Source organism: Corvus hawaiiensis, chromosome 12 (genome assembly GCF_020740725.1).
Source record: "Corvus hawaiiensis isolate bCorHaw1 chromosome 12, bCorHaw1.pri.cur, whole genome shotgun sequence".
Lineage (NCBI taxonomy): Eukaryota > Metazoa > Chordata > Aves > Passeriformes > Corvidae > Corvus > Corvus hawaiiensis.
Window position 1 is genome coordinate 2,043,456 of NC_063224.1, and position 12,390 is coordinate 2,055,845.

At 43.8% G+C, this 12,390-nt stretch overlaps 1 protein-coding gene across 2 annotated transcripts in view; it reads right to left on the reverse strand.

The window, feature by feature from the left end:
• The window catches only part of LOC125332117 (BTG3 associated nuclear protein), a 115,648-nt gene that overhangs the window by 52,580 nt on the left and 50,678 nt on the right, over nt 1-12,390 (reverse strand). The window contains exons 8-11 of one of the 2 annotated variants that reach the window (XM_048316751.1): nt 11,873-12,040; nt 4,486-4,616; nt 2,390-2,452; nt 474-518 (exon numbers count right to left, since the gene is read on the reverse strand). In XM_048316751.1, the coding sequence (XP_048172708.1) occupies nt 474-518; nt 2,390-2,452; nt 4,486-4,616; nt 11,873-12,040 (407 nt within the window). Of the gene's footprint in view, nt 1-473; nt 519-2,389; nt 2,462-4,485; nt 4,617-11,872; nt 12,041-12,390 lie in introns of both variants that reach the window. The other variant, XM_048316750.1, reaches the window with a different exon arrangement.

Below are 12,390 nucleotides of genomic sequence, written 5' to 3' on the forward strand. Positions count from 1 at the left end.
CACCTCACGTTTGTGTGAGCACCTCAGAAAAACCTCCTCAGCAACGAGAATAAAAGCAGGTGGGGAAGATCTGCTTCTCCCAGGACAGCCATGCCATGAGAAATGAAAAAATGGGGGAAAAAAGAGCAACTGCTTCAAGGGCAGCAACAAATGCTGGGCTCCCAGGGGCTGAGGCAGACAAGAACACCCCGTACACTCTGTCATCAGTCGAGCTCCTTTGGCAAGAGGCCGAAGGAAGGAGAAAACAGAGGGAGAAAATATTCTGCAGGAATGATGAACCAAGCTGGGCCAAATGCTTTCTTTCTGTGCTTCAAATGTTTCCATCACGTTTTATCATTTTGCAAGTTCCTTATTTCAACAGCAAGGCCCCAGAGCAGGTTTGACTCTTTAAAACAGGCACTAAAAATGGGGGTTATCCCAATGCTACGTCAAAGACCAAGGAAAATGCTGCTTAAACTCAGTCCTGGTCCTACCTGCCCATCCTGACCCACGTGGACTTGGTGTATCTGCAGGTTTCCCTGGAAAAGGAGAGAATGGACAATCAGCACAAGTCTGGGGTTTCAAAAGCTGCAAAAAATCTGTTTCAATATGAAGGAAATCCATGAATTTAGGGGGTTCTGCTGAAGGTTCTTTAGGCAGCCAAGCTCCAACCAGCCTCAAAAGCAAGGAAGTCTCACACCCAGCACGTTTTGCTTTCGGATGTTACTGGAGAATGTATTTTTATGCAAAATTTTTCTGAGGTAAAGCTTTTGGTTTTCCTTCTCTAAATAAACCTGCAAATTGAAATCCAACCCTTCCTAACCCAGAATTAGCAATGTAACACTTTTACAGGGTTGCAGAGCTGTTTAGTATTTGCTTTTTATTTTACCCTCATTCCATACTGAAAACCAGCACAGTTCTATTACAGGGATTGCATCTATTACAAAAAACTCCCCCAAACATTCTCAATAAAGTATTTTAAGCTACAAAGTCCAATGAGGAAATCTTTATGACATGAAGTTTTCATTCACATGCTCACAGATGTCTTTCCAAAAGTACACTTGGATTAAGGGAAGGCAGCTGCCCAAGCAGAGCCTTGCAGTGAAACAGCACATTTTGGAGGACAAAATCCCAATTTTTGTGCAGTTTCTCCTGCTGGCAGCTCCTCTCTCACTTGTGTACATTGTCATCAATTTAAAACCAGATGTTTTCATCTGTCAGGGACAAACACAGCCCTTGAAAGTCCCATAGACAAGAAGAGCCAAAGGATCCAGGGTGTGCTGGAACCTCAGGAGCCATTCCAACAATCTCGGCTGAATCATCAGTTTTTAAAGTGGTTCTTTACCCAAAAACTCCCCCAGTTTTATGGCAGCCCCACACATTAGAGCCAGGTTATTTTAATCCTTTCTTCTTTCTCTCAAGGCCTGACAGGCCCTTCAAAGGACAAGCCTTTAACTATAATATTTATAGAATTTTTATGATAATATTTATTCTCCAGTAGCTGCCTGTGTTAACAATATTCCTTCACAAAGTGGTTTTATGAGCTGTGATTTGGGTTCTTTGGACAGGGATTAAACTAACCCAGGCAGATCCACTTCCCAGAGAGGGAAAAACCTTGACAGGGAAATGGGACAGATGCAAATTGTTGCCTGTATTAATGTTAAACCTGATTTTTCTATTCCTTCTTCATTTAAACAAAGTGCACAAGAAATCCAAGAGCAGTTTTAGCAGTCGGGAGCATCCATATATTCCTCAATAACCAACAGCTGTAGCAAATACACAGGGAAATCCACCTGGATTTGGGAACTGGTTTGCCTGAGTCAAAATTGGAGGGTTTAGGATTGAATTTATCCATTTCCATTTATCCATATCCATTTATCCATCCAATTCCACTGAACTATTTTTCTGGAAAAAAATTAAGAAGTGCAAATACTGCAGTGCCAGCTGAGTTGGTCAGGAATGAAGGGTAAATCCCTTCTGGAATATTTCTTTATTAGATGGTGGCTGAAGGTTTCTCCAACTCCTGTTCAACCATTAAAGGCCCTGAGTGTTCTGACTACGTTTAGTTCATCAACATAAATAGAATAATTTCATTTTCAAGGCAGTGCAAGCACCTGGACTGGTTTCCTATTGTACTCTGTAAGTACTAAATTTCCAAAGATCATCAGCCTTATGGAACAATTAACACACACTGAGACGTCTTGGCTGGTGAGGGAGAGAAAAAGAAATCAAAATGCTAAAAATAAAATAAATAAAAATAATAATATTAACAAAGAACCCCCCCAAAAACCCCAGAGACAGAAGTAGCAGGTTCTAAACCACGTTTTATCCTGGTTCCAGCACATTTTCTCATTTTCACTCAGCTCTCAGAGGTCCAGTTCCACAATGAGACCCCCCAGGCTTTGCTCACCTCGCTGTCCTGCGTGATCTGGACCTGCTCTCCCTGGGGCACCTGGGCTATGTGGAGATGGCCCTGTGGGATCCACAACAAAAGAAAACACCAAGGAGCATCAGAGGAAAATCACGACTCGAGGAAGCAGCTCCTGCCTTGGAGTCAGCAGAGTTTCATGGAGAGAAGCAAAATGTGCAAGGAAACCATTGAAGGGAGCTTTAAAAAGCAAAGTGCACCTGTACTGCCCCAGCTTTGGATGGAAATAAAAGCAGAGGGACTTGGAGCAAAGAATGGTTCATTTCCACTTAAGGGGAAGGAAAACAGGCACGGTAATAATAAATAACTTTGAAGAAGTGCAATTTTCTATTGCCTTTTTGACTGATACACAAAGCCCAGGGCTGACTCTCTTTGTAGACTGAAACTTTAATTCAATTTAAAGACCTGGAAAACTCAGTTTTAAAACAGACACAGTGACACTAATACCACCCAGAGGGAGATTTCCAAAGGTATCTCATTATCCACCTATTTTTGCTCATTCACACAGCTCTGGTGGAGCACAGACCACGCCAAGGGCTCTCAGCTGCTGGCATTTGGCAGGAAATCATTAATTTGAACTATTCCCCTGATTTATTTTGGTGATAATCTGCCCTGATGGTTTCAATCCTGTAATATTTGGTATTGCTGCCCATTGCCACCACTCCAGCCTGGTCCCATTTGTTCCCAGCATGGAGAAGAGTGGCTGGAATTCCTTGTGCATCCTGCCCAGCCCAGCCACTGTGATTTACCTGAGGGGAGATTGGATTCTAAATAACCTCCTCGAGGTTTTATAAAGCTTTGTGTTCATTTTAATATGCCTGCATGAGATTAAAGATAATCATTTGGAATTCTGTCAAAGGCCCCTCTGATTTTATAACACAAGAACAATTGCCTGTGATTTTCAAAGACACACTGATCCCTCTATTTCCAACAGTTTCATTTCCTCTGGAAGGAAACTGGCTATTTATAGGGAGAAAAACCACACTGAAAGTGTCCCTCTGACAATAGGGGCTGGATAGAAAATTATAGCACTGCCCAGCCCAGGGGGAGATTGAAATCACTTTGCCTCCTTCACACCAAACTCTCAGGGCTCCCAGGAAAAAGATGGAATGTTTAGAAGATCCATTTCTAGTGGGTTTTTTTCCTGGAGTCCACAATTTGAAGGATAATTAGTGTGTCCAGATCTTTTAATGAGGCAAAATTTTATCACTTCCATCTATAAACAAACCATTTGTTCTATTAAAGTCATATATGTCTTATAATTTTCCTTTCTATCTTGTCTTTCAAGACTTGGAAAATACTTTCCAGCCATCAATTACATCTCACCCACAGATCCAGAAGAAAATACATTTTTAAAATCTACATGGAATTCAAAAGACAAAGAAATTCCCAGGGTAATATTGAAAAGTTATGGCAAAAGCCAAGTGGAAAAGGAAGATTTCCACCCAGTTCCTGCAGAATGGGAATTATTTCACTGAGGACACCTTTTAAAAATAATTTGAATTTCAAACAATCCTTGTAGTGCCCTGTGGGACACAAGAATTAAAGTGAAGGTGTTTTTTTCAGGGTACACCAAAGCCACACATAAAAATCATCAGGCCTGAGTTGTGGTGGGAGTGTCAGGCTTAAAAAATGTCAATATTTAGAACTTTCACTGATAGACACAGAGCTAAACGAACACACATGGGAAGGACTCAGCTCCCAGATGTTCAAAAGTGCCTGAGAATGCAGTTTTACAGAAAAACAAATAAATAAATGTGATTTTGCTGTAGAAGCCACCCCAGAACTCCCTCGGAGTGTAAATCATACAGTGAGTAAACACGGCCAGGAGAAGATTGATAATTCTCTACATAATAATCAAAGTGCATTAATTTGCACTGATTGTGTGAGGAAATCCTGCATGGAATTTTTTTTCAAATAACTCGAATTTGGGTTTTTTCCCATAAGCCTCCAGTGTTTATTTTCTGGAAACCTGAAGTGATGGCAGGTTCTGATTTAAAAATCAAACATTACACTGCAGCTGAAGCAAAGTTCTGGCTGATTGGGAGGGAGAAATTTAGGAAAAGTTGAGGACATACTACTTGGACTTGTCCATCCTCTCCAATCTGGTGGATCTGGACCTGCTGAGCGTTGGCCAGGGCATAGTGCAGGGCCTGGGGCTGGTTCTGCTGCATCTCACTGGAAGCTGACACCGAGCTCTGGGATCCCTCTGGAAAAAAGAGACCAAAATCCAGCTGTATTTTCTGTGCATATCCCAAACTGTTCCTAAAACCCATGGGAAACAAATGCAGGTCAGTGGATGCAGGTCAGTGGATTTATCCATTAATATCCCTGTGCATAGTGGATATTTGCTTCAAATCCCACAGAATTCCAAAGGCTGGGACAGCTCCTGTTTAAAAAAAGCCCTTTTTGCATCTAAATCACAGGTTCTGCAGCTGTAGAAGTCACATCAGAACAAAACCACAGAGGTTTCCTAAGGAATTCAATGGTTTTTTGTTCACCCGAGAGGCTGAGAACAATTTCTGCCACCACCACCCCAAGGACACCTTTAAAAACCCACCCTGCCTATCCTGACAAATGAAATTATCAGATAAATTAAGGGAAAATCCCAATTGTTTTCCAAGATCCATCCCCTATAATTCATATTGACACACATGACGTCTGGAATTGTATTTTTAAACCTCAAAATGACAGGTGGATTTCTTGATTTATTGATTTTAAACACACCTCCCACTGCAGAGTGGAAATGCCCCTGAAAAGGGAATGTTAAACATTAAAAAAATGAGAGTTATCTTCATGTAACAGGGACAAAAACCACCAGGAAATCCTCAGTGGGATTTCCAGAGGGTAAAAACTTGCATTGGACACATCACAGATCCATTTTGAGGTTTTCCAGCCGCAGGGAAAGGATTCTTCTAAACCAAAGAGGCAAAAGGCAAGTAAAAAGGACAGAAATCATTATTTTTTAATATCTCTACTTAATACTCCAAGATTTATTCTGAAAACACACTGTTAGTTCTGCAGGAATGAGTTTTAATCCACTCAAATATTTTAATGGGAATGTTCTTTAATAAAATCAGCCATTTAAGGGTTTTTTTTTTTCCTCCTCTCTGCAAATGTTTGGGCAAGGAGATAATTTTGAGGTTTAGGTCTGAGCATGGGAACTGGGAACTCCAAACCACCAAGTTAATATTTATTTATTTGTTGAAAAGTTGACTTGTTTAACAATTCAGGCAGCTCTGGTTCTCTTAACAAGCTGGAACACAGAATTCCAGGCACAAACTTCCACAGGAACTGAGGGAAACACAACAAATCCATGGTTTTGCTGCCTGTTGGACTCACACCTTTTATCCCTCACACCTTTAATCCCTCACATCTGAGCAGGTAACTGCACTGTTTGTAATTCCTTAAATGCAGCCTTGCTTGCTCCCTGTGCAATTCCAGCTTTTCCTGCACTGAATTTACTGCACAGAATTCCAGGTGGCATTGAGAAATCCCAACTGGCTGAAAAGTGCTGAACCTTGTATAAAAATTGCCCCATCAACCAAATAAAACTGGGATTTTTTCCAATTGGGATACCAGTGGCTTTGTCATGGTCGCTGGAAGGAATGGCTATCCCAAAAAAATCCTTACCTGAGTCTCTGTCTTTCACTTTCTCTCCCATTTCCATTACTTTATTCCTAATATTTGATGCAATTAATTTCTCTATTTTTTAATTTACAAACAGCATTTTGTTGGGATGACTGAGAAAATCCACTGCTACTCATCTGCTAGTTCAGGGCTCCCAATAGGATTCCCTCAGGATTTTAAGGGACAAATTCCCTCAGGATTCCAAGGGACAAATTCCCCCAGGATTTTAAGGGACAAATTCCCTCAGGATTTGATCTTTCCATCTTATTTCCCAGTCTCTCCCTATGGAAGTCAACTGAGCTGAGTTACAACTTGCCCTCAGTCAAACCACAGTGTGCAAATACCGAATCCTTCATTTATAATATTTATTTTCTGATTAAGTTATGCAATAAAAGATCATCAAAGAAATAAAACCCGCAGCAGGTAAATATATATTTATATGGGTTTATGATATGCACATATTGAAATACGTTTTTAACTGTAAGGCCCCAAAGTCTTGATTTTTAAGTCATTTTTGGCTTCAGAGGACAGAAATTATTGTGCTTTTTGGAGGTGCAAGAGGAGCCACAGCCTGGATGGAATAATATGGACCTCTCCTGTGGTAACCTATAAATTGGTTTAATTTTGGCTTCACTGCAACAACCAAAATTGGGTTTTTTCTTTATTTTCTGGAAATTTCTGTAGGTTTTTTTTCTTCTTAGGAAGGAAGAAGAGAGAGGATTCAGCCACATCTAAAAACAACACATCCTTTATGAGTCTTGTTTTTCTCTTCATCTCCAAGCAGACAAAGGGAATATTTATCCATCTTTATAAACATTCCCCACTACAAACAAACACAACCATGAGGAGCACACACAGCTTGGGGAGAGGAGCTGTCAGCAGTGATAAATCCCTGGAAACCATCGAGCCTCACATTTCCAGTTTGGAGTCTTGGAGAATCCCTGGCAGGAGGAGCCACAGCTGAACTCCTGCTCAGAAATTTTCCAAGTTGGACACGAACCCAACAGCCCGTGCAGTGCCACGTTATCCATGGCATTCCCAAAGAGCCTTCAAGGATAGGTGGCTTCAACTCTCAGTTAAAATCACTTTTTAAGGCAAAACCTTTGGCATTTTCTAATCTGTCCCTACTCTGCTTCCTATTTATCAGTTGAGCATTTTCATTTTCACAGAATCATGGAATGGTTAAGGGTGGAAAAGACCTTTAAGATCATCAAGTCCAACTCCACCACCAAGGTCACCACCGACCACATCCCCTAGTGCCACATCCATGGGATTTTTGGACACTTCCAGGGATGGAGACTCCACCCCTGCCCCGGGCAGCCCATTCCAATGCTGGACAACCCCTTCCAAGAAGGAATTTTTCTTGATATCCAACCCAAGCTTCCCCTGGTGCAACTTTAAGGACATTTGCTCTCATCCTGTCGCTTGTTCCCCGGGAGAAGGGACAGATTCCACAGCAGGAGGGATTCATGCTTAGGAATTCTGGAATTCAAAATCATTTTCCTGGCACCCAGAGCTCCACCCTCACACCTCTCTCACAACCAGGGATGTATCTCCTTGGTATAGTCCCAGCAAGGGAAGGTTAATGGATGGATTAACCATCCTCGAACCCAAAAAAGCAGGAAAAACATTCCAGGACAATGGAAAAAAACCTGTGAGCTGCAAACCATCACCTGCCTCTGCCTCAGCCCCCAGCTGTGTGGAACAGCTCTGAGGATTTGGCTGTACATCCCATTTTTAATGTGACACCTCAGCACAGGCCTAAACCCACACAAAAATCCCAGAGTCAGGGAACTAATTAGAAATTCCAATATGGAAAACGGTGATAACAGCTTGAACAATCTGAAGAGAAATGAAAAGGAAGGAAGAAGGCACTTTTCAATTAATCCTCCTCCCAGACCCCTCATTTCCTACGGCCTTCCCTGCACAGACTCCAACCCTTTCCAAAGGAATATCCAGTGAAATTTTCATGGCAGCCATGTGGGTGTCTCTGGTTGGGAAAAAACATGAGAAAAACACACCTTAGGTATGGAAATGTTGGCTCCAAGAGCAGAGCAAACCATGGCAATCAACACATCCTTTCCAAACAAAAGGCAATGGATTCAAGCAAAGAGCCTGGGAAAATCAGGAAAAGCAACTTCTGCCTAGATTTAACAGTCAATTAAATATAGAAAAATCTTAATTAATATCTCTGGGGGTGAAGGATAAAGAAAATCCATTGTGTTTTCCCACCAGGCTCCCCAGACATGATTTTCCCTGCAGGCTGATCCCCCTTGAACACCAAATTCCAAGCCCAAAGCCTTGGAGGGTCTGTGGGCTCAGCCTCCTGCTCTGCTGTCACTTCCAGAGTTAATTTTTCCACGTGATAAAACGAGCAGAGAGGGAATCTGTTGTCACTTTTAACCACACTCCAATCAAAGCCATGTGCTCCAGGAACTGTTAATCCCAACAAGCAGGAAAAGCCTCAAAGCTTTGACATTTCCAACAAGTGCAGAGGAGTGAATTTGAACAACAATCCTGCTGTGATGCAAATAATTCCGAATTATTTACGCTGTGGGCAATAATTCATAAAAAAATTAAAAAGCCCAAATAAATGAGGTTGGAAGTGGCCTCTGGAGATTATTTTATCCTAATCCAATGTCCTTCCTCAAACCATGGGCAACCAGAAGTGATGCTTTTGGGCTGCATCCAGGTGGATTTTGATGTCTCCAGGGATGGTGACAACATGTTACTGGGTTCAGTCATCCTCAAAATTCCTCAGAGCCAGGGAAACCAAAGTCAGGGCACGGCTGAGTGATTTCAGGCTGCCATATTTATATCTCTTTTAATTAGGTAAATTAATTGCTTCTAAAACCAGCTCTGAAATCCCAGTCCTCCCATTGATAGGGAAGGGTTTCCAACACTGCAGTGACCAGGATTTGGGAATATCTCAGGAAGTGTTCCAGGTTGGATGGGGCTTGGAGGACACTGGGATGGTGGAAGGCATCCCTGGAATGGGATGAGCTTTAAGGTCCTTCCCACCCAAACCAATCTGGGATTCCATGATTCTTGGAATAGGAGCCTGAGGAGAGCCAAAGTCAGAGCAGCTGGGAACAGCTCAGAGAATGTTATGGAAGAAACTCCAGTGCTGTATCCCCACATCCTTCCCAGGAAAACCTGATCCAGGTTTTCTGCTGCAGACAGCAGCGACCACGGCCCAGGAGCACCTGGAATCTGAACTGGGAGCTGGGACAGTGGCAAAGGCAGCTTCTCAAGCAGCTGAATTTCCGGGCTCACCTTAAATTGCCCCCTGAACCTGCCCTAAAACCCAGCTGGTGTCACCCTGCCCAACGCCCCGTGGGACAGCCCTGCTGCCACAGCTCGGCCACGCAGAGCTGCTTCCCTGCAGAGCTGGGCAGTGCCACGGCGAGCTGGCAGCAGGAATTCTGCTCCTCTGCTGCACAGGATAATCAGCAACAGATGCCTGGGGATGGTGATGCTGTAATTCCACCGAGGGCTTCCAGGGATGTCCAACCACAGAGGCAGAGTGTGAGCGGTTTGTGAAGTGGAGGTGAGCACGGAGGTGGAATTACAGCCCTGGCAGGCCGCAGTTAAAACTGTGGGAATCCACTTTTTCCTTCTCTTTCTTTTCCCTAAATACTCATGCAGCCTCCCAACCTGCTCTCCTGTTTCTCCTCATCCCCTCTCCTCTCTCTCCAGGTGAAATCCCACTCCGGGTGGGTTTGGGGATGAAAAGGAGCTTCTCAAAGCGCCCCTGACTCTGCAGAGTGCTCAGATTTTATAAAGTCTGTGTTTTTCACAGCACTGAATTCCTCCCCCACCTTTCCAGCCTCCCAAAAAACGGTGCCAAAGCCACTCTGAGTAAGAGCAATATTTTAAAGAGAATTAACAAAGGCCTCTGGATCCACGGGAACAGTTCCCAGGACATTACCAAAGGCAGCTTTTAATATTCCTGCCTGGACTCTGCTCCTGCTGCACAGCCCAGACAGCCCTGCCAGGGACAGGCCAAGGTGCCTCGGCTGAGCTGGGACAAAGCCACCTCCACAGGGACAGGCAGCCACCTCCCTGCTACCATGGGATGGCTGGGATGAGCAGGTGCCATAAAAACTCCTGGGAAATCCTGGGATTGATGGAGCAGGGGCAGCCAGCTCCACTCTGGTTAAATGAGGCAGCCTGGACACCCCCCAAAATTCCAAGGTGGCTCCTGCAGAATCCCCTGAGTGTCTGTCCTTCCATGCTCCCACAGCACTGCTGAAATCCCAAAGGTTTGGGATGGTTTGGGCTGGCAAGGAATTAAAGCTCATCCCATGCCATGGGCAGGGACACCTTGCACAGCCCAGGTTTCTCAGGAGGGAATTCAGGAGTCTCTGTGCCCAGGGAACATTTTACTCACAAATCAGTTTAGTGGAACTGAGGGGGAAAATGGGGAAAATCTGAAGCTCTGTAGTTTCCTCTAAATTACAAATGAGCCCAGAGTCCTGAAACCCTGAAATTTGCAGGCTCTGACAGAGCCAAGTGGAGAACTGGATCGCTTGTGGCATCATTTTTTAAAATAGAATTGATTTTTTTTTCAATGCTTTAATTTTTTTTATAGGAACAATTTGAAATATAGGAGAGAACACACAGGAGGAAAACACTGGAACCCAAAATCTGATCCAAAAGTGGAACTGAGGGGAAAAATCTCAGCTTAACCACAAGAAACCCACCCAAACTTACGATCCTACAGCCTGCAGGAGACAGGAACCCACTGACTCTGGGTTTTACATCTCTACACAGGTGTCTCCCAACCTCCAAAACAGATTAAAGCTGAATAATTTGAATAATAAATCTCAACACCACTCGAGGAGTACAGGCTAATGAGCACAGGCTGTAACATCCACTTACTGCTGCCTTTTTATCCTGAAATACTGATTGCTAAAAGACCGAAAGTAAAAAGCCCATCAACATAGAGGGCTTATGGTTATCATTACATTGATTAGTTGTTTTAATTCGAGAATTTTGGATGCGATTCCCTGTTCCAGCACATAAAATTTTCCATTGAAAGCAGATTTTGTCATTCTTTGCATGAGCTACAGTGGTTAGTGTTAACATGCAACCAAAAATTTTATGCAGGCAAATAAACTGACTTCCTTTTCTTTGGGCTGCCTTCCAAAGCCCTGGTTTTAATATATAATGTACAAATGTCCCAGAACACTGCTTTATATTAAAAGCATGAGCCAGAAATGTCCTCAGAGAACACTCCTGAGGTCAGGGTTTTTCAGTTGTTGTTATTATTCAGGCCTCCATACCTAGATGGAAATATGGAATCACCTACAGCACATTTCACGTCTGCAGAGGAAAACACTTCAGGAACAGCATTTAGCACGTCCCACTGAATGGTGTGAACACACTGGGAAGGATTTAGTCACTTGATTCCTCTTAGGAACAACAATTTCAGGGATATTTGGAATTTCTACTCAAAGAACTGAGCGTATTTGTAAAAATACAAACAAAGCTGCAGGAGCTGGATCCATGGGGGTGAACAGAAAGTAGGGTTTGGGGGGATGCTGGGATGGAATTCTTGGCTGGGAGGGTGGGCAGGCCCTGGCACAGGGTGCTCAGAGAAGCTGTGGCTGCCCCTGGATCCCTGGCAGTGTCCAAGGCCAGGCTGGAATAACCTGGGATAGTGGGAGCTGTCCCTGCCCACTGGATGAGCTCTGAGGCCCCTTCCCACCCAAACCATTCCAGGATTCCCCATTCTCAGCACCTCAGCAAAGGCAGGCATCCAAATTAGCATTCAGGCCCCTTGGAAACCAACTGGGATTCATTGTTTGGGGGGAAAGGTTTGGTTTTTACCTGAGCCACTGTAGGAGGAGGATGAAGGTGTTCTCCTGGAGAAGCTTTTCACGGCCAGGCTCTGCCCTCGCTGCTTCCTCCTCCAGGCTGTCCTGCACTTGGAGTCGATGCTCTGCTTGATGCGGTACCAGTCCGACTCTGTGATGCCAAATTTGTAAAACAGGTGGCCTGGAATTATGGAAAAAAGGGATAAAAGTCAGCACAGACCTTGATTTTCCAGAAAACATGGACAGGATACAGCCAGTCCCACACACGAGGTCACCAGCAGCTCTGAGCAGGTTCTGTGCCTGTGCAAAGACCCCCCAAAGCTGTGAAGTGATGTGAATTCAACAAAATTTACTCCCAAAACTCAGTAATCATTCATCTGCACAATTCTGGATGTAAAAAATGCCAGCAGTCCATGGAATTTTATCACCTGCACTGGGATCCGTGGAAGCTGCGCTGTTACAGCCAAGCTGTGCCAAAGCAACAGGAGGATCCAGCACTCCAGAGCCAAAGCTGGATGAAGGATTATTTCT